At 49.2% G+C, this 21050-nt stretch overlaps 1 protein-coding gene across 3 annotated transcripts in view; it reads left to right on the top strand.

Moving 5' to 3' along the window:
- slc8a1b (solute carrier family 8 member 1b) overlaps positions 1–21050 on the top strand; it is a 102954-nt gene that overhangs the window by 63992 nt on the left and 17912 nt on the right. For 2 of the 3 annotated variants that reach the window (XM_029251502.1, XM_018740164.2), the window contains exons 3-5: positions 11015–11121; positions 18697–18842; positions 19876–19975. In XM_029251502.1, coding sequence (XP_029107335.1) covers positions 11015–11121; positions 18697–18842; positions 19876–19975 — 353 coding nt within the window. Of the gene's footprint in view, positions 1–11014; positions 11122–11678; positions 11783–18696; positions 18843–19875; positions 19976–21050 lie in introns of all 3 variants that reach the window. The other variant, XM_029251503.1, reaches the window with a different exon arrangement.

Below are 21050 nucleotides of genomic sequence, written 5' to 3'. Positions count from 1 at the left end.
GGCAGAGAGCCTTGAAGGACGCGGTTTCATGTGTCCTCGTTCTCGGATTCTGCCGTGGACAATGAGGAGGGAGAAATAACAGGATTTATTACCAGTACGTTTTTTGTGTTGTGTGAAAACCTTGGCACGGGGGGGGGGGTTGAGAGAGTCCGACGGGGGTGGCTGAAGGCACACTGGGCTGACAGTTACAGTAGGAGATAGGTTTCACATTCCAGGACCCAGTAAAAGTTGTGAGCTATGGTGTTACTGTGCAAAATTTGCAAAACCGCACATTTGGTTAAATCTTACCCACAATGCAGTGCTTCCACGAAATCATTTAGTTATGTCCAAGTCAGGCTTTGGTTAAACGACTCAATATTTAGAGAGAAGTGAAGTGCTGCATACTGGAGTCGATGGCTTCTTTCCTCTGGTTGGAGTGTTCATGGCCACGCCATGCCTGACGTTCTTTTTTCTCGAACCCGACCGCAGAGACCACCTTCTTCTCCGGCACATTCCACAGCTGCTGTCTCCTTTGCTGAAAGCCTGAATCCTCAGTGTTCTTCCTCTTAGACTGTATCCTCGTTTTGATCGTCTGTGGAGAGGGAGATCGATGTTGGTGGTGCGGGGCATCACAAGCGTGGCCTCCATCCTCCAACCATGTCTCGCGGAATGATGGCCATCGATCAACACCTGTGTGTTCTCTCTCCTCAACCCTGTCCACATGGTGCCCCTCAGCCGCAGGGACATACAAAACATTTTGAGTTGCTCCCGTTAGACAGAACGAGGATGCGTTAACCCACTGGCACCCCCCCACTAAGGCCTTCGCAACTTCCCCAGGGTTGACACCTTGCTTATTTTCTCCCACTTGCGGTTGTCCAACAATGGCAGCGCATTCAATCAAACATTGTTTTGGGTGCCGTGGTTCTCCATGTCGCCAGGAACATGTCCAGAAACTGGACGCCAGTTCATGATCACCAGGGTCATGTCAGGTCCTCCGTGTCCATTGACTCTGAGTGTCCCCAAGGCAAAGCCCTGGGTTTCCTCGGGGTCAGTTACTGCAGAGTCTCATAGTCCTCCATCTCTAGCTGAACCCACAGTTGCTCTTTCAATATCTTTTCAACTACTTATATGAAATAAGTGGGGAAAAAAAACAATAGTGATATTTTGCACTTCACTTTAAAGAATTTTCTTGCCTTGTTATATTTCACCCAACCAGCTATCAGCACAAATGAAGCCATTGCCCATCCTGCAGTCCAGTCTTGCAGAAGCTTCTTCTCACAGGACTGACGGAGGATGTTGGCCGGCTGTGCTGTTTCCAGAAAGAGCTTTCTGTGAATTCCCACTCCGTGGCCCTTTGGTGCTCCTGACAAAGTTGACTATGCAGGCAGAAGCAGATAACTAACAAAAGAGTTGGAATGGTGCCCCCTCTTTTTCAGAGCCTAGAGTAGACATTTCTTGCTGAACTCAAGTCGCGTGACAGAGCGTTGCCTTGTAGCAGAGTCCAGCTTCAACCACAAGTCATCTTCCTGTCACCCAGCACATGGCCCAGAGGACTGCGAAAGTCCCTCTGGCCTCTGCTGAATAGTGCAGACCTTCATAAAACCATCCACCTTTCTGCCCCAAATCCTGAGCACCACCTGCAGGTTCTAAAACCAGATCTTGGGTTTTGTTTGTTTTCCTTTGACTCTGCTCAAGCCAAGCCGCCTTGTCTGCTCCTTCGCTGACAAGTCTAGGTAGACTCAGGTCTTAACAAAATTAAGCAGAGGGCACTGCGCTCAATTAGCATAATATTTACATGTGTTTGGAGTAAGGGGTTGAACTGATTTGGCAGGCGGGAGATTATAAGAACGTGTTTATTACCTGTGATCAGGGGACCGATAGCAAACAACTTTGACAGAGCTGGACGAAAGCCCCCTCCCAGCTGTTTGTTTCTGGAGCGCTGCTTTCTCGGTCATGGAGATAATAGGCGTTTGATCTTTTGAAAAGCGGCATTCGACACATCGCTTGTCTGTTGCCACAAAGCTTTGAAGAAATCAGCTTTCCTGCTGTTACTCAAAGCATTTGCTCGAATTTGGGGCTCCAGCTTCACGGAGCGTCCGCACGCACAGCTGCCAGAGTGGCGTTCCGGTGAAGTCCAGTTAAGGTGACAAGACAATGGACCAGTTGGCTAATGGACCCTTGCGGCTCAGAATCAGTAGGGCGGTACCTGGCGCTCATCCCCTTGGGGTGCTGCACTCGGCCCGAGGCGGTCGTGTACAGGCATCGTGCTTTTCCAGACAAACAAAGCCCTGATTGTGCGTGACAGCGGAACACAGTCTGAGGTCACAGGAGGGATGTGAAGACGTGTCACTTCGCTGGGCTCTGGTCACCCAGAACTCTGGGTGCTTTAAAGGGGACATGGGGGAAAGAGGTCTATGCAGCTGGAAGGGAGAGCACTTCATCTCTGAGAGTTTATGAAAAATAGGCCCTTCGACATGGGACGCTTTCCGGTGTTGAGGATAAGAAGATCACCCAGATGATCTTCAGTCTTTGCTCCCAGGGGGGTCCTGCTGTGGAGACCAAGAGTCACGCACCGTAAGGACGATTTCTGTCAGTCAGTAACGCTCCGAGGGCACACACAGACAGAATACTGGAAATTAATGGGGATATGTTATTGTCTGCAGGTCTCGGGGTTCCTATGTCCTCATTCCAGACCACCATCCGTGTTGCTTCCGAGGACGGAGATTGCTGTTCCGAGGTCTGCGCTTTCCATCCGTTCGCTTGTTTGTAGCTGTGCAAACACCGTGGCTTGGTGGACCATGGATCACTGCAAAAATCCAAACTGAGCTGAAATGTAGGGCGAAAAGCGCAGACTACCGTGTCTGCAAAGAGACCGCAAACAGAACCCAATAAAATGGTGTCGTTTGCTAAGCCCTGCCTGGTTTGTTTGATTTTCCCCTTATTTGCGGCACTTTAACCTTGACAGCGGCGAGGAGAAATGCCGCTCTTCGTCTGCGGCTTGTCTGCAGAAAGGCTCTGGTTCCTACAGAGCATCAGAGGGATGCGTTGCAATCGAACGGCGTTGAGTTCTGTTCTGTTTCCGCTCAAAAATCCGCTCCACGCGTACGGCCCTTTCCCGTAGTGTTCTGCAACTGTTACTCATCTGCGCTTTATTGTTACACTCGTTCCCGCGGTATCTTAGCGCATTGACAATTGTTGTTTTTTCCCTATTGTTATTACAATTATTGGTTTTATTTATTTAATTGTCTCTTTTTTTGCTCTTAGCAACCATTAAAAGCACAGTGGTAAACACTTAAACATAATGAAGTAATTACACATGTCACCAGGGTTTACAGTAGCTGTGCTTTTTGCCCACGAAAACATGAGCTATTAACATGCAACTGGACCAGCGGATTGCTTTTTAAAACAAGCGCACTTGAACCTGTCCACCTTGTTGGTGGCACCGGAGACGTAAGCACGGGCAGCCAGTGAGCGTCAACGCTCACGGTGATGGACAGCCGTTGGGTGAACCTGGAGCTCCGTAGCACCCGCTCTACCCAGCCGCTTCCTCTCCATATTTGTTAAGCTGGTGTAAACAGGCTTCCCGGGGTGCTCCATGTGTCCAGGAACATTACTTTGAGTGCCTTATTTGGACAACTCGGCTCCGGAGATGGGACGGCTGATTTGAGCTCCCCGGAGAGACAAGCCAAAAGTCACACTAGTCGAGCTAGCAGAGAAGGCAGAGATACGCTGCTCGTGAGAGAGACCAGTCCACCTGTAAGGGTCGAGCCCGGCATCCGCTCTCCAAAGCGGACCGCGCGGCTCCGAGGTAGCGGAATGATGAGGTCCACGTTTTCCGCTGACCCCTGCCTACACGCCACAGTTTGTAAATGTCCGCCGTTACTATGGACATAAGCTGTATGTGTACCGAATGCCGTTCCGTCTGCTTTACCCATCGTCCATCACGGTAGCTCCGGCGCTGTAGAGACACAGCCGAGCTCTTGAAGGTTCGCTAAAGCTCCCGAAGGCTCGTCTTCCGTTCTTGTTTAATCGGGGAGGTTGGGGGATGGGGGGGCAGACGGGGTCCATCCATCTGTTTAGCAACTCGCAGCTCCTCAGAAGGCCAAACGAAACTCAACAGGCATGTTGGACCGGGGGACTCGGGAGCAGCTCTTCCGTCGTCACGATGGTTCAGAGAGGTTAATTCCGCATGCTACTGAGGAGTCCGCATATTCATTCCATGTGGTGACACTCTTATTCCGTCCTAAGAAATATGAGTGACGGGGCCATCTTGCTGCGTAGTGGGTAGAGCCCTGGCCGTGAAATGAAAAGAACCTGGGTTCGAACCTCCCGCAGGTCCCATGGCACCTAGAAGCAAGGTGTTTACCCTGAAATGCTACAGTTATCCAGCTGTAAAAAGGGGTGAATCAACGTAAGGGGCTTAGTATACAGACCTAACAATGCAAACAAACCTTGGAGAAAGGTGTGAGATAGAAGTAATAGTTAATAATGATGAATGAGAAGGAGCCCGTTGGCTTCATTTGCACTTGGTCCTGGATCACCTTCCTCCACCGACTCCAGCAACGGTGGCTCCATTCTGCCGTTCTGCGGTTCCACTCTTATATAAGACGTGGTAAAATCCTGCTAATATTACATGTGTGCAAGTACCTATTTCTGCCCTCCCCGTGGCACTGGAATACTAATTTGGCTCGCGCGGCGTCATAAAAGCGCAACGGGGTACGGCGTGCCGCAAACGCGCTTGCTCACCCCGCCCCCCCGGCAGCACGCCCCCACACTTTCGCGGCGCACGGACACGGTTTTGTTCGCATCTTTGTTTTGTCTGCATCTAAAATCCGTCCACCCACAAACGGTTCGGATGCAAATATTTCACGGAGAGCGTGCCAGAGGCCACGCGCTCTCCCGAAGCACTTGTTGGGCGTTTGTCAGTCACGGGCGCACGTGTGTGTGTGTGTGTGTGTGTGTGTGGGCGTGCGATGCTGTTTCTCTGACAGAGCTTTTCGACCGTTATGGTGGAATAAGGGTGGTTACTCCGACTTTATTTTGCAGCTCCGCAGCGATACTCCAACAGTAAATGGGGCAACTGGTAGCGCAGAGCTTATAGCTGCTGCTGCCTCTGGACCCAACGGGCACGGGCTCAAATCCCACCGCCAGCTGTAGTACCTTTGAGCGAGGTACTTACACTAAATTGCTCCCGTAAAATTACCCAGCTGTAGAAACGGGTAAATAACTGTAAATACCTTAACATTGTAAGTTGCTTTGGAGAAAAGTGTTAAATGAATAAACGTAAGTGACAAGGATGTTTCGTTAGGAGCAATCACATGCTGGATACTTCACTCTTGGGTCCAGCTCTGATGGGGCTGTTTTTTCTTTGTTTGCATGTCTGTTTGTCTTGCGGTTGTTCTCCATTTCCACAGAATTGTTAGATAGCTCACAGCTGCGTTGTACAGGCGTTTCAAACGAGATGGGTGAAATATTTTTAAAAGGCCTCGCACTACGGTTGAGGAGGCTCGAATCGCATTCAGAAGCTCTGCTTTGGAAGTCACGTCCCCGGAAGCTCGCCGCGAGTGCCGGACGTGTGTCCTGTTTGGTGGGAACTCGTCGGCGGGACGTACTGTCTGTGTCCCTACCGAGCGTTGAACCCGGGACGCTGGCGCACGCAAGTCAAGTGTGCCATCTGCTGTGGGTCAAGGTGATGCCCTCATAGATGGCGGGCTGGTAGCTGGGTGGACGATGGAATAAAGTCCGCAGAGAGTACTGGATGGGAACTCTTGGGCGCCAACTAGCGGTGAACCGCAGGATCTCGAGCTCCATCGCGCACCCAGAAGGCAACCGTAGCTCATGGGGCGAAAGACCCGGGCGGCCGGTGACCACCGGAAGGGCGCGAACCGTCCGACCTCCCCCTCTGCCCTCCGCCCCCAGTGCGGTGGCGCTTCCGGCTATAATTTTTCGTGACGATGAAAACCGCTCTCTGATACGTTCCGGAACCCCCCTCCTCCGGCGCGGCCCATTTTCACGAAGAACAGAGGAGCACTTTCTGCAAGTCCCTGCCTTACCGTGGTGACCCACATTCTCCTTTCCTGAATCGTGCAGGAAGGCTGAGCATATCTACAAATGTGCTTCATTTGCAGCGTTGCTGCCATTACCGAGATAATGCCCGCTGGGAGAGGGACGGGCACGTCCGTTACGGAAAGGGACTCGCTCTAAACGGTGCGGCTCGGCCGGTTTTTTGCGGCGTAGAACAGCGAAATTGCTGTAAATCTGCGCTTAGTGTCAGGAATAGCAAATCAAGTTTCCCGATCTGTGTCAATAGGCCATTTTTGGGCATTTCCATTTCAGTTCATGCGGTCGGTGGCGCTCCGGTTAGAAAAGCGAACGGACAGACGCGCCGGCATCCGGAATGCTGAGCAGTAAATCATTTTCTGCGCGTAAATCATTTATGATTTGCAGGAAATTACATCTGAGCCCTTTGAATGCGATCCAGCGCGAGCAGCACCAGGGGTGACTTCAACTCTCGGACCTCGCTGGCCTCCGGTTCTCGGCCCCGTTTCACGTTTCGTTAGCGGGTCTCGGTCACAGAAGCCGAGGTGCGCGCTGCGTGTGTGCGTGCGTGCGCACGTGTCCACTCTGCGATGTGCGAGAACCACTGCGCTAAGATCTGGAAACCATCGAGCCCCTTTTGTATGTAATCACATAGTTTGTTGCCATGGCGACTAAGTCTTGCGCGGCATGTGAAACGATGACTTTTTTAATCTAACTCGGTTATTAATCTGTACCTCTGTTGGCTGCATTTTTTGGCTGTCAGGTTCCAGCTGCTGCGCTCTGCAGAAGTAGGTCTCGTACATTTACCACGGTACAGCTCTCCTCCTGGAAGGGGCACCAAGGAAACCAATCTTTTCTCACGAAAAAAAGGCTCCATTGAGTGCGCATTGACTGCAGCGGGCTCTCGACCATAGAATTTTGCTTTCTTCATCCCGAGTTGCCGTTGCTGGAGTGACGGATTGAAAACATCATTATTTATTTATTCCGATGCTTCTCTCCAAGGTGACTCATAGTGAGGTTTATGCACTAAGCTACTTACCCGTGATACTGTCCCAAATAATTTACCCTTTCAGACATCTGTGTAATTTTTACTGTATTCATTCAGGCTAAGTGCCTCGATCAAGAGGTGGGATGTGAATGTGGGACCTTCAGGGTATAAGGCAGAAGCTCTAACCACTATGCCACCTGCTGCCAGAGACACAATACATGTGTCATATGGGTGTTCCCTTTGCTAAGAAGGCTTTAAATGGATGTCCATTTATATGGTTGTGAATAAGTATTTTATTGATCAGGTCGGTAAAATGCAGGTTAAGATGACTCCTCAGGAGGCAGTGCTCCTCAGGGTCACATGGAAGTGGAGGGCAATTCATTCATGAATAATTCACAGCATTTGGGGAAGAGCATAAGTGCACGTGTGTGTGTGTGTGTGTGTGTGTGTGTGTGTGTGTGTACGTTCCTACATTCCATCTGTGTCTCACAAGAACTTTGAGTGTAATTATAATGTGTCAAAGGAGGTGTGTGTCATTTCCAGTGCGTCCACACGCACGCGACGATCCCCTGCACGACACACACACTCCTCGAGCAGGTGTGCAGCAGCAGTGTGGTGAAGTCCGACCGGGACAGTTCAGGAGACAGGCGAGATCCGCAATCCCCTGCTCCGGGATGCGACGCTCGACTGCGGGCGCGAGCCCCGCTGCGTCGGGCTCTTTATTAAGCCAAGCGCCGGCACGGTGGCTGTGGCCGGAGAGAGCGTCTGCTCTGGATCGCACATCAGCAGCCAGGCGGTTGTACAGTTACCGGAAACCCTGGAGAGGCAGAAGTTTGCTCCCCATCCCCCCCCCGCAATGCCCTCACATGGTGCTCATGGGCTCTCGGCAGGGTGCCCGGTGTCTCCGAGACCCCGGATGAGTGCCACGCGATTGCCACCGTTTGCGGATGCGATGCCAGCTTGGCATTCGCAGGTCCACTCCAGTGGTGAGCGTTCACATCGCGCCATTCCCAGAATTCCCTGGGGCGACTCCAGGAGAGAAGGTGCCCTGGATGCCGATTGCCCGTCTCTTTTGGGCTGGGAGGTGTTGGAAATCAGGAGTTACGGGGTCCTGAAAACACACACGCAGAATGACACAGAGATATGATCGATCACATACTGTAGTTACACAAGCAAACGCTTTTATTCTGTTTTTATTTCTGTTAAAACTGCGGATTTTTTTTAATCCAAATTTATTTTGCTTTAGAATTGTTTCAGGGTCTAGAATCGTCTAGGTGGCGTGGTGGTTACAGCTGAATCCCACCTCCTACTGTGTTTTTTATCTATTTTATTTGATTGATTGATTGATTGATTGATTGATTAAGAGAATAGAACTAAACTGAGTGTCACGTCCACGCCCACAACTCAACCGACAGCACCTGACTCTGGTCCAGCACTTGACTAACTGCTCATCCTTTAAAAGACCCTCTTCAGCTCCCATATCTTTGCAGAATCTCGTCAGAGACAACCGCCCTCCTTCATGACATCCAGTTCACACTCAGCCCTTGTTCTCAGTTCTCGTCCTCCGGTTTTCGTCCTTTCTCTTTGTCTCCTGACCTCGTCCGTGGATCCTCGCTTTAACTCCAACCTCCGATCGACCGACCATTCGCCTGTCCCCGACTCGGAGAACTTTCCTTATCCCCTGAATCCAGACGAACGACTCCGCGCTTGGGTCCCGCCGTCTCGGTTCTCTCGGCCCCGCGTGACACCGAGTCACAGCGGCGCAGAGACAGAAATCGTGCTCTGAGAAATACATCCACATACAACAAGGGTGTGCTCTTACAGTATTTCATGTCGGATCATGTACTACTGCCTACAAGGATCCAGAAAGGTGTCGACATTCCGAAATTGGACTTAATTATTATGCAGATCGAGTGTAATGTGTTTCTAGAGAACAAAAGAACAATAAAAAAGCTCTTACCGTGTTTATGGAGAGAACATCAGGTACAAACTATCACCGCAATCAGTATATTATTGTATGTTTCACTGCTGTAGTACCCCTGAGCAATGCGCTCACCCTGATTTGCTCCGGCTCTCTAAGAGGGTAGATGAGTATAAATAGCTTAACTCTCTTTGTCACTTTGGAGGAAACCATCAGATAAATGGAAATGCTCAGCAGTGATTTATTTGTCATAAATATGTATTTATTCAAACACATGGACTTTCCGGCAGGTTCTGTGCAATAAGTTGTAGGCGTTCATTTACGGTGCGGTATTAGTTATGTTTCCAGCTACTGCGGTACTAAATGGTAGGCGAAGGGAAAGCGGGCAGAGAGGAGGGAAGGAGGCTGAAGATGGAGGGAAGCGGAACTGAGCTCGTGGGACACCGAGTTTGATCTCCGCTTGTTCGTTGTCTCGCGCATTTCCGGCGATCCAGCTCATTGCTGGATCGCGCTCCTTCTCTGCGCTGTGCTATAATTCGCCGTGGACAGATGCGGCCGCGCACCATAATTAAATCTGCCTCTGCCGGCGGGCAGACCGGGCTGGGGCCGCGAAGCCAAAACCGAGCGACTCAGCGGTTCTCCTGTACGGCCCCGTCGCCCAGAGGATAAGCGGTTCGGTCAAAGACGATGGCAGTTTTTACGGGGGTCAACTTGGGTCGTCTCACGCGTGATTCGATCCAAAGCCCCGGGCTGCGGCTGAAGACAGACAGTGCGGTTAAGGAGCCGTTGGCACTGTTGTTAGAGCTGCTGCCTTTGGGCTTGGGACTGACAGGTTTAAATCCCACCTCCTGCTGTAGTATCCTTACACTTATTTATTTAGCTGGTGCATTTACAGCGTTAAGCTACGTACACTGATTTACCTATTTATTCAGCTGGGTAATTTTTACTGTATCAGTTGAGGGTAAGTACCTTGACGAAGGGTACTCCAACAGGAGGTGGGATTAAAGCCTGCATATTTCAAGTCCAATGGCAGCAGCTCTAACCAGTATGCCACCTGCTGTACTGTAAGTATGGTACCCTGAACCGATGACCCTGTTGTATAAAAGGGTAAATCAGTGTAAATGGCTCTGGCTTCACAGGAAAAGCGTCAGACAAATGAATGAGTGTAATGTAAGGAGGTAGCGTGATGATGTGTCTTTCATCAGACCTGCAGGCTGCAGGAGCTTGTCAAGTCGCTAATGTTATCACTCTGAGACGCCAGTCAGGCATGTGTTCTAGCCCAGGGCTGTAACCACCGGGCCCTTTATTACCTCTTACCCGCCCTGATGGCAGGTAACACAATACATGGCAGGGCAATTCTGCGTTGCTCCGGTGATCCAGCTGCGGGGACCGTGGTCAGTCAGCCTCCCGCTCCTTGGAATGGACAGTTGAGTCAGGGGGATCGTCATGAATCACAGTCCCCCTCTTTACTGTGGTCCCTGCGCTCAGGGGCGATCGGGAGGAGAGAGAGGGAACGCGCCGCCGGGAGAACGTGATTTGTGTCGACTTGCTTTCCCTGCCAAGACGAGCGCCGCGTATTAATCACCGAAATACTGCTGCAGCCCGTGCTGGGAGGGCACTGGCCTTCGACCCCCCCCTCCCTCCCGACACACACCAGGGCTTCTTAACTGAGGGCCCCTTCCTGTGCTTCCGTGTGTTTGGCCGTTATTGCAATGGAGTGGAGGTGCGAAGTGCTGTGCGTGGAGGGTAAGTGGCTGCGGGCGCTGCTGCTCCCTTTCGAGTCGGCGGTTCTCGGTACCGTGGTACTCAAGGTCGTTTACCCCCGTGTGTACTGTAGAGCGTGTTTGGAACGGGTTACAAAGCAGCAATTGCGGCGTGTGTTTCCGTAGATGAGCTCCGTGCCCTGTCATCGCTTTTTCTTTCTTTTTGCACGCCACCCTCTGCTCACGGTGGTCCCGTGGAGCCGTGCGAGCATGGCCACTGCATGCCCCTTCCTCCTGCCGCTGCCCCGCCTCCGCCACCCTCACGCCTGTCATTTCCTCACGCTCCTGCTTCTGCAACCTGTTGTTCTTCTCTTTCTGTTTCAGCAAAACTATAAAGATCAAAATAATTGATGACGAGGAGTATGAGAAAAACAAGACCTTCTTCGTTGAGATCGGGGAGCCGCGCCTGGTGGAGATGAGTGAGAGGAAAGGTGGGGGGACCTGCCCTGAGGCCTAGGCCCCACTGCCTGCCCCATCTGCCACCCCCGAGTCTGGCCTCCCCTGCCGGATCCACCCTCGACTAACGTGTGTTCACACCACTAGGAGGCGCCGCACAAGGAGAGGCAATCCAGCAGCGAAACGAGACCCAGCCCGTTTCCTGGATACGGGCGACTCCCTCTGGGGAACCAAATCTGACCTCTTTAACTCTGTGAAATATAATGCGCTGATGCAGCATAGCTTTAAATGCAGTGAGTCCAAAGATGCCGAAGCCATATTTACGTTACGGTGGCCAGCGCTGCCTTCGCTGCCCATTGGCTCGAGTGAAAACGCGGTCATTCGCAGTGACGCATGACACCGGTGCCTCTCCTTTCTGTACGCCCAGGCTTGGTTTGAATGCACTTGGGACAAACGTCCGCCGCCCAGGCCGAGCACGCTCCGCCACGCGTTAACGCGGCGCGGCACGGGCGGCGCGGCCGTCGGTTCGCGCATGAGTGTTTTATGTGCATGATTCCAACCTCCCCCCCCATGTTGTCTTGTGTCCCCGCAGGAAGACCATAACCATTAAAATACTTGACCGAGAGGAGTATGGTAAGCAGTCCTACTTCTACGTAGAGCTGCAGGAGCCACAGTGGAAGCAGCGAGGATGGACAGGTGTGAGAGTTCACAGTTTGAAAGGGCACAACGTCTCAGAGCTCAGGCAGCTTGGCCCCCCTCTCTCTCTTTCTCTCTCTCTCTCTCTCTCTCTCTCTCTCTCTCTCTTCCCCCCCACTTCCACACCGTGTTCCTCTCTCGCCTTGCTGCACTTACAAGGCTGGACTAACAGAAGCCCCTGACCACAGTAAAGGAGACCCCCACCAGATATTACCCAAACCGTCTATGAGGGTACGGCGGGCTTGTTGCGTTGACTGCTCTCCACATCAGGGCTCCGTGGTGAGAAGCATCCATGCTATGCTGCACCCAGCACAGCAATGACATGGGTTCCTCCTTGTGTCGTCCCCCTCCCCCCGTCTTCCCGAGCCCGGGGCCCCGTGGTCGTAAAGCTGTCATGGTCCGTAGCCCCGTGTGGGAAGCGGATTGCGCCCGGTGACACAAAGCCCTTCCCCACTAACCGTTTCCCCATGAAGAACTAACGCGCTGCGAGCAACACATCCAGAGGAGGGGGTGGCAAAAATGTAGCAGTGCCCCACGCTTAAGGTCCAACATGTAAACAGCAGGGTTTTCCATTTATTAGTAGAAAAATAACATTCCTTTTAATGGAGAGGCCGCTCCGCGTCATTATTAATACCCCGGGAAATTGACGTGTCGTAAAGGAAGTAACGAAGCTCGGACAAGTACAAACTGTTTAGTTAGCAGAAAACAGAGATTACCCGTTTGCGGCATAATCTCCCCAACTGGTGCTGGGTCTTAAATGGATCTGTTTTACAGGAAGATAAATATTTATCCAGCTGCTAATACAGAAACGTTGCCGTTCGAAGGGAGCGTAATCGCACCATTTGGCGCTCACCGCGCTCCTGTTCCCTTTTACGCCGGAGCCTTAGGTTAAAGGGCCATCGAAAATTTACCGTTATTAATGCCCGTTGTTTTTGCAATTGTTTTATTAATGAAGTGCATTACATCGCTCCCTAAGCCCAGTTCTAGATGTTTGTCTTCCTTTTTTTCCCCCCAACATGGCCACCTTCCAACGATATCAGTCATCGGTTTGCACGCAGACGGCAAGGAAAGCAGTCGTTCATCGTAGCCCGAGCTGCACGCAGCGGTACGAAGGCTGCCGGAAGACGTTCACCCAACTAACTATTTACATTATTGTGTTATCGTTCGACGGAACCGTATGATCCGTGTCGAACCGCTGCGGCGCGCTGGATGCGAGGAGCAGAAACAAAGTGTTCTCGCACCATCGTTCGCCCCTCACTGGAGCGCGCCGTCCTCGCCGTCTCACTCGCAGATGTACTCAATAAATTACCGCGGGCCTCGGGAGACGACGATCACAAAGAATCGGCAATGAGTGACTGAGCGGAACAAGCAAACACTAATTAAACCGCTCTTCTCGCTTTTGAACTGTACTTTTAAGCCATGATTCGTCTCCCCCCGGTTAGCGCCGCTCGGGGAGATGGCGGAGAGCGCCTCCTTTAAGGTGCGCTACCGGAGGCCTCTCGAAACACAGTCGTCAAATAAGCGTAATCCTCAAAAGTCGCTTTTCCCTGACGAGCACTTCTGCCAATTAAAGTCTGACTAAATCCGAAGTGAATCGCGACGACGGCAGTGTCGCGCGTGAGCTCTGCGGCGTGCCGTCGCAGTCTCCGCATGTCACCTGGAGAACCAAGGGGTTTGGCTGTAGCGCAAGCGTTTATTCGGCCATAAAATAAATTGTTTCCTCGATAGACCCCTGCTAGCTCATACCTTGGCCCTAAATATCCCATATTTAGAAGGAGCTACACTAAAAAAATTGAAAAAGCAATAGTTGTTATGCACCTAAGCGCTGTGGGTCCCCAGAGATAAAAATCAACATATATTTGCAAAATCTGTTATCCATGAACATTGAAGGAAAATAATGGTCACAATCTCGTGATAATTTTTTTAAAAATATTTTTTATATTGTCATAACTCATTTTGCTCCTGTTGTCTACATTGTAGTCGTAAATGCTGTAGGAGTCGTATATTGCTTATGTTCGACAGACTCCTAGAGAAGGACCAGTAGTTGAGGTAGTCGACTTTTCAACTGTAGAGCAAAACATACAGTTTATGTAGCTACAGCTGCAAAATTTATGAGATATTGGTTTATATAATAAAAGAGGAATACAGAGTAGCGTTTTTTTTTTTTTTTTCATTTACGAAAATATAACTTTCAGCTTTAGCTATCCGTCAATCACATATTTTTCTGAAGAGCGTTTTTCCGAGCCGGAAAACGTATGATCGACAAGGAACCTGTTTCACCGACCCTTTAGGTTGTTTGAGGTCTCTTAGCTGAACTGGGGTCGCATGACAGGAAGTGTTGGAACGATTGGCCCGAGTTCCGGAAAGTTCCGCCCTCCAGAAAGTGCCGGACCCCCGATGTCCCCCACCTTGCATGTGTCCCTCTTCCACCTGATTAATGTCCTGTAGTTGTCTGCTTGTGTTTCACGAGTCTAACGTTGATCTTTCTTTTCTTTCCTTCCGCCTTTATGTTTCTTGCTTTTCTGACTTGATTTCTGTGTGTTCTGCTTATTTTCACATCTTCAGCCATATTGCTGCATGAGTGTGGTAAGCTTTTCTCCTTTTATTCTTCTTCATTTGTCTTTTTCATACGCAAAATGCTCTTAGTATTATTTGATTCTGCTGTCTCAACTGCCTTGCTCTCCAAATTGCTCATGTCTTGCTTGTCAAATGCACAAAAGATGCACTGACTTCTGTTCTGTTAGTGGAAATTTCTGCTGAAAAGCTATTGAAAAGCTTCACAGTTTCATTGTACAGAAGCAGCAACATTCATAAGTAACTAAAAAAATATATGGCTGTTTAATATTTATTTTAGAAGTGAGTGCATCTTGTTTCAGATTTTAATTGGGTTTGTTTTATTTTGATATGCATTGCAGCACTCGTGTTTTTACGTAGTATTATTAACTGGCAGATATTTATTTATGTACATTTACCCAGCTGGACTGATAACGTTAGTTGTGTAACACTGAAATAGTTAGGCAACCCTAACCGTTACAGTAAGTAACATTATCCAGGTCAGACAAACTATATAATTCCTAATTTTATTTACCTTTTAAGTTGCTTTCTTTAAATTACAGTGTTTGTTCTGTCTCATGTATCAACTACCTGTGTTTTTCCTTTAAATTACTCAAACTTGGTAAAAAAGAAACAATTCAGACATTACTGTTGTGGTTATAATGCAGCTCCAATCATCATCTGTGATTCTACCGTTTAAAAATGCAAATATTTGTCTTGGATGTTTTTTTTCGCCTGTAATGGAAGTGCTTGGAAGTTCTCTGTTCAAAAAAGGAGGGATTGAGCAACGTGCAACCTACGCCATCCTCCAGTTCGTACGTTCAAGTACCTAAACTGTGAGGATCTGCTCTGCCGAAGAGACCAAATTAGCCCAGTAATATATGCATTTTTGAGAATGTTAAAATGAGCCTGAAAGAGATCCGATTGCCTGTGGATTACAGAATCGCACAAGCAAAATATCACCAGTAGAATCATTTGCATAGTTTATGATTAAAAAAAATATTGTTTTCTAATCATGGCGAAATGATGTTTATCCAGAAGGCTGAAGGGGCTTTACGTTAGTGCTATAAATAATTTCCTTTGCCTAAAAACATTGTTCTTCTGTTTCCTTGTTTTTTCCTGTTAAATAGATTGGATCTCAAGCTTCAGAAAGGGCCCATGACTTCATGTCAGGGAATCAGTGCTGTAAATCATAGGGATATGAAAAGCAAGGAGCCAAGACCGAACTGTAAAACGCGGTACAAATTCCCCATTAGAAAGCTTGACAGAAGTCTTGATGACCCACTCCCACTCAAGTGAATTGAATGGGACAGGCTTCTAGCATTTAAACCGGGGGATATTATTTTGTCAAATACAAAACAGCCAAGGATCGGAAAGATTGTTCTGTACCCTGTTATTTCCGTGGTGCTGTTACAAAATTGCTCACATTTCCATCAAGGAACACTGAAGAGTATGCAGGGCCGTGTAAAGTATTGCACGCTGTCAAATACCTTGAGAGTGAGCGTCACAGTGAGGTTAGATCATTTAAATTTTGTCGTGGTTCATCTGAGAGGTATAAAAGGTAAGAGCAAAACTCTTAAATCTGATGTGGTAAAAAGCAAGCGGCGTTTCACGGTCAGGAGTGTCAACCTAGTGCTGCTACTCAGGACCACCAACCTGCCGTCTCCAGCTTCTCCTACCACAGAGGTAGGCTACGCTGGTCATCACCTGGGGTGCCTTCCACCCCTCCTGGGACGTAGGCCACCAACAAGGGCTCTCCTGGCATCTCTGTCCCTTCCCTGACCTGAGATGTCTTGAAGTTTCGTTATTGGCGTTTCTGTAGCTGGAAAGGTTTTTACGGTGTGGGGTAGCTAGCCCCACGCCCAACCCTCCTCCTTTCTCAGCCAGGCTCGGGACCATCCATGGCGGAGTTAGGTCATCACCTAGAGAGCTTTAATTACTCAGATGAACCTGCCTTCGAAGACAAAACAGTAATACAGAAACCTCTGGGTTTCCTTCATCTAATGCCCTCCAGCCCCACAGCACATGCTTACGTTTCACGGAACTTTATTAGGCACAAGTTTCCCAGAAGATCCAGGTGTGCGATGGGGGATATATTTTTCCAACTTCAGCTCTTATATTAGGCGAAGAGCCCTTTTGTGTGGAACGGCTGTGTTCTACCAAGAGTGCACTTTTGTTTTTGCATTAAAGCAAGAGCCTGTAGATACTCCCACACGTTGGGGCCAAAATGAACGTATACAAGTTTCGCTTAAGGTCCAGAAACCCAAACTGGGGCCCAGACGCTTGTTCCAGCATGTTCCTTTTCAACGTTGTTCAATGAGAGATCAGATTGGAGTCCAAGAGGATTACATATTAACTTTAAAACGCAGGAAGTAGGAAACGTTCCCTTGCAAATCCTCAAGTGAGGGAAAAAAAGCAGAGTTAATTCTTGGAGGACCTCTACTTGGAAGAGCAAAGAAACTGCAGTGTGGCTTTTTCCAAAAAGTTGAAATGGGCTCCTGCATTGCAGCATGGATGCTCGCACCTCCTCCCTTGAGCTCATAAGCCCATTAGGGAGGGGAGAGCGAGAAGCACAGTTTTGTGTAATGCAATGGCAGAGCCACTTTTCACACTTAAACTCCTTAGTCATAGGCCTACTCTTATTTCCCCCCCTGGAATGTGAACATCAAAGCGTGGAAACCTGCGTTGACCACGAGCCATGCACGGCCATCTAGGCTGGCTCCGCCACCTTGGGTTCAGGCCCCTTCTTCAAAGGAAGAGGGATACGAAAGAGACACGCTTGTAAATGCAAATGAGAGCGTCTGAGCTCATCAGCCAGTCGGGACGGGAATCTGGCAGGTAACGGTCCCTCGTGGGGTGGGGACACCTGGAAATTTGCACTTCACACTGCGGAAGCTCAAGCTCATTTCCAGACTGCGAGACTAACGGGTCGCTGGGAGCCGCGGGACGGGACAGCTGCCGCTTTTTCCTTGGGTCGCGGAAGATGGCGGAGTTATAGAGAGAGGAGGATCGAGAGAGAGGGACAGAGAGAGGAGAGCGGCAGCAATGTTTAAAACACATGCTTGCTGGGTGAAAAATAAAGATGCGTGTACCCGACGGTGTGACTACACTTGATGAAACGCTCGAAGCCTAATAAAGTACAAATACGTGCAGACGAGAGCGTGGCTATTTGCGGTTTGACGGCTGTGATGCGGCCAACAGCTTCTCGCAGATCTCGGGGAGTCCACCGTGGATCCTTTTTGCCAAATTGGACATGAGATACCTCTGGACTGGAGGAGGCAGGGTCCTGAGAGTGTGCTCAGTCAGACCGGCAGTGCAGTATTTTTTTTTGTTTTTTTTTTTACCGCCGCTGTACTTCCCAAGTATTTTCCTGGCAGTCTCTCCTGGGCTGCACAGTTATTTCCAGTCGACAGGAGCGGGACGTGTCGGGGTTGACATCATCAGCTGTCTGCAGGAACGCCGCACAGGTGACGCGCACACGTGTCAGCCCAGACCGACGGGTGAGGGGCCCGTTCCCCACCCTGCCCTACTTCCGCACACAGTCTCCACGAGCCGTCGGAAACCAACAGCGTCAAAAAGCATCACAAGCGTTGCGCCTGCAGCGTGAAATTTGTGCGCCCTAATAACCCCAACTTAGCTCGGGAGATGCCATCAGATGTGCATTTAAGTGGCAAATTATAGGTCTCGCCGCTTCATTTGAGGCCAGCCATGTATTTACTTTTCAGTGCTGGCTTCGCGGTCATGTTAAAGTGTACTCCCAAATTTGTTTTAAAATACATTTCTGCTGGCCCACTGGAATTTGGTCCAAGTCTCAATTATCTTTTGACAGTCAATAAAACACTCTCCCAGGGGATTCAAGCCCACTTAAGCTTGATGTGTATATTGCAGTAATTTTGTCTGCATGAAGACAGGCGATAAATAAAGGCTTTGCATCATCCAGCACCACGGCGGATTGAGGTCCGGCATAAAGTCCAGGGAAGGTGGTGGGATCTAGCAGATCGGCTGTTTGCTGCCGCCCATCTATAGCTCAGCCTTATAGCTTCTTCTTCAGTTTTCACACCAAATATCATTATTTAAGATACAGATATAGAAAGGTTTTTGGCCCATGCAAAGAGCTTTCAAATCATTATGTACAGCATGTTTGGTCAAAAAATTTTTCATGAAAGATTTTTGCAGCGTTTGTCTTATTGTCAAGTGTGGATTTGTGAATTTGTACCCTGTTTGGATCAGACCTTCACTGATCATCTTAGCCCTAGCTTGCTTGGTTTCTTGCCTTAAGCGGCATCGTTGGAGGTAGGTGATGAAGTTCCAGCACCTGGTACCGTCGCTAACTTCCTGAGTGGTTCCTTGTTCCCTTACAGAGGAAGAGGAGGCAGGCGGCGAGGAAGAGGAAGAACCGCTCACTGGGAAGGACGAGGAGGAGCGCCGTATCGCCGAGATGGGCCGGCCCATGTTGGGGGAGCATGTGAAGCTTGAAGTGGTCATCGAGGAGTCTTACGAGTTTAAGGTAGAGCAGTGAGCACTTGCCACTCCATCAAAAAGATTAGCTTGACCTCACAGGAGGGCAGCAGAAAGCTTTGCTTAGAAGATCTCGGAATTTTTCGGACCCTCTTTGTTCACAGGGGTCTCAGAGGTTAATTGCACATGGCCTTTCAAAGTTATTGCTTGACCCAGAGACCCGCAACTTTTTTTGACAGCCTAACATCTCAGACCTGAAACGCAATGGTGTTGACCGTGCACGAAACTTGTCTGGATTCAAGGCTTCCAGATCCTAAAATGACAAAGTTGGCAGCAAGTGAAATAGTCCAGTCAGATCCCATCAGACTGGGAAAGAGGCCCATTGTGGTTTTTGGTCTTCTTTGGTCTTCTTCCCAAAAAAAAATATAATTGTGGTGCATCCAGTAGTTTCCTGGTGAGGAAACCATAATGGCTTGCAAAGTTAATCCATCTGCAGCGAGATTTCATTCTTCTACTGGCCATTGCCCATATATGCAGCCCTCGGGAATCCCCTTCTCCTGCTCTGATGCTGTCAACCAAAAAGCTTGTTGACAGACTCAAAGCTCCTGAACTTTTGTTGTTTCGGGCTGAAATTCTTGTTTTTTTAGAAGAGTGCAGGGCAAATCCTGAAGGAAACGTATAAGGTCAGCACTCAGCATTAATTCCTTTTAAGGTTCTTATTAGATTCTTATTGGGTTCTTCCGCAGCAGCAGCATCAGCCTTGGCTTCTCCTTTCCTTCGGAATGCGTTGCCTGCAGGCCGTCATGGCCACATAACTCGCCTGTTCCGCTTACGTTTTTAGCGGGAACTTGGAGGGGTTGGATGGTGATGGTGATGGTAAGAGATGTCATGGTTTATGTGATGGCTTCACCACTGTGCTCATATTTACTTTTCACTCTCATCTAAAATGACAACATATTCCAGCGTCAAAGCACAGTGACACCTTGGCATGGCTCCCTTAGTCGCGATGTGTATCTACATTAGAGTGTTGCGTAAGCTTCTCTTTATGGGGTCTATTAAACATTGATGTTTTTTCTTTTCAGAATACTGTGGACAAACTTATCAAGAAGACAAACCTGGCCCTGTTAGTGGGGACAAACAGCTGGAGGGACCAGTTCATTGAAGCCATCACCGTGAGCGCTGGTGAGTGTCTTCATAGCCCTGCTGTAGTACCTTCATGTGCCCTCTGGTGGCTGTAACCAGTGATGTGCCTCCACATTGAGTCTTCTGGTGCTGGTGCCATGGTTTCAAGGGCTTTCCACAGCTCTGCTCTCATTTCTGTGATCAATTTACAGTATTTCATTTTTTTTCTGAGTCCTTCGCCACCAATTAAAGCAACAAGTTTCGTCTTGTGAGTTATGATTGTCTGATAATCCCAAGGCTTGCATTTTAGGACAAGATACAATTTGATGTTCCACCCAACTCTGGGAGACTCTATTAAAAGACCTGCCTCAAGTCTGTTTCCCATATGCCTCATGGGAGGTGAAATCCACCATGACTATGGCTCAGTTTCCTACTCTTCTGCAATCTAAATCTAGGAAAAGTAAACCCTGTATCTGATATGCTATAGTGAAGAGTTTCCGTTTTGCCTTACCCCAGAGCTTTGAGGACTAGGCTGACAACATTCTTACATAGTTGGCATAACATATCTACTGGTGAATGAAAACCAGATTTTCTCTCTGTCCTTACATGTCTTCACTAGGTCATTCGTACAAGCAAAGATCACATGGTGACGCAGCTGTGTCTCACATGACTGCATTTCTGTTAGGCGGAGTTAATGAAATATCTTCGGCTTGTTTACAGAAGTGTGCACAAAATCGAAAGGCAGAAGAAAAACGCTGCCGTGACCTCATCTCTGTGAAATTGAAACTTCATAGCAGAAAGGGTTTTATTCCATAAGAAAAAAAGAAGGAACCTCAGTCTCCCACTTGACACAGCGCGTGGTACCTTTGATTATCTCGGCTTCCAACGCCCCCAGAGCTGCACCTTTCTTCAGTCTGCATCAGCATAGCCCTGTAACGATGCCTGTTCTAGTGTCCATGGATAAGTCTTCCATGATCGTGTACCTCCATCTCGCCTCCCAATCACCAATGCAGCAGTAAGGTGTTGATGAGTAGAAGGTACTTCCTGAGGTGACAGACATTCCACTTGCCACTAAATTGGAGAATGAGAAGACAGGGTTCTCGTCATCAGCCTTGCTGATGGCTCGTCTGAAATC

This window comes from Scleropages formosus, chromosome 4, assembly GCF_900964775.1.
Source record: "Scleropages formosus chromosome 4, fSclFor1.1, whole genome shotgun sequence".
In the NCBI taxonomy this organism is placed as follows: Eukaryota; Metazoa; Chordata; class Actinopteri; order Osteoglossiformes; family Osteoglossidae; genus Scleropages; species Scleropages formosus.
The sequence above is the reverse complement of the archived record's forward strand: the minus strand, read 5'-3'. Positions and strand labels throughout refer to the sequence as shown.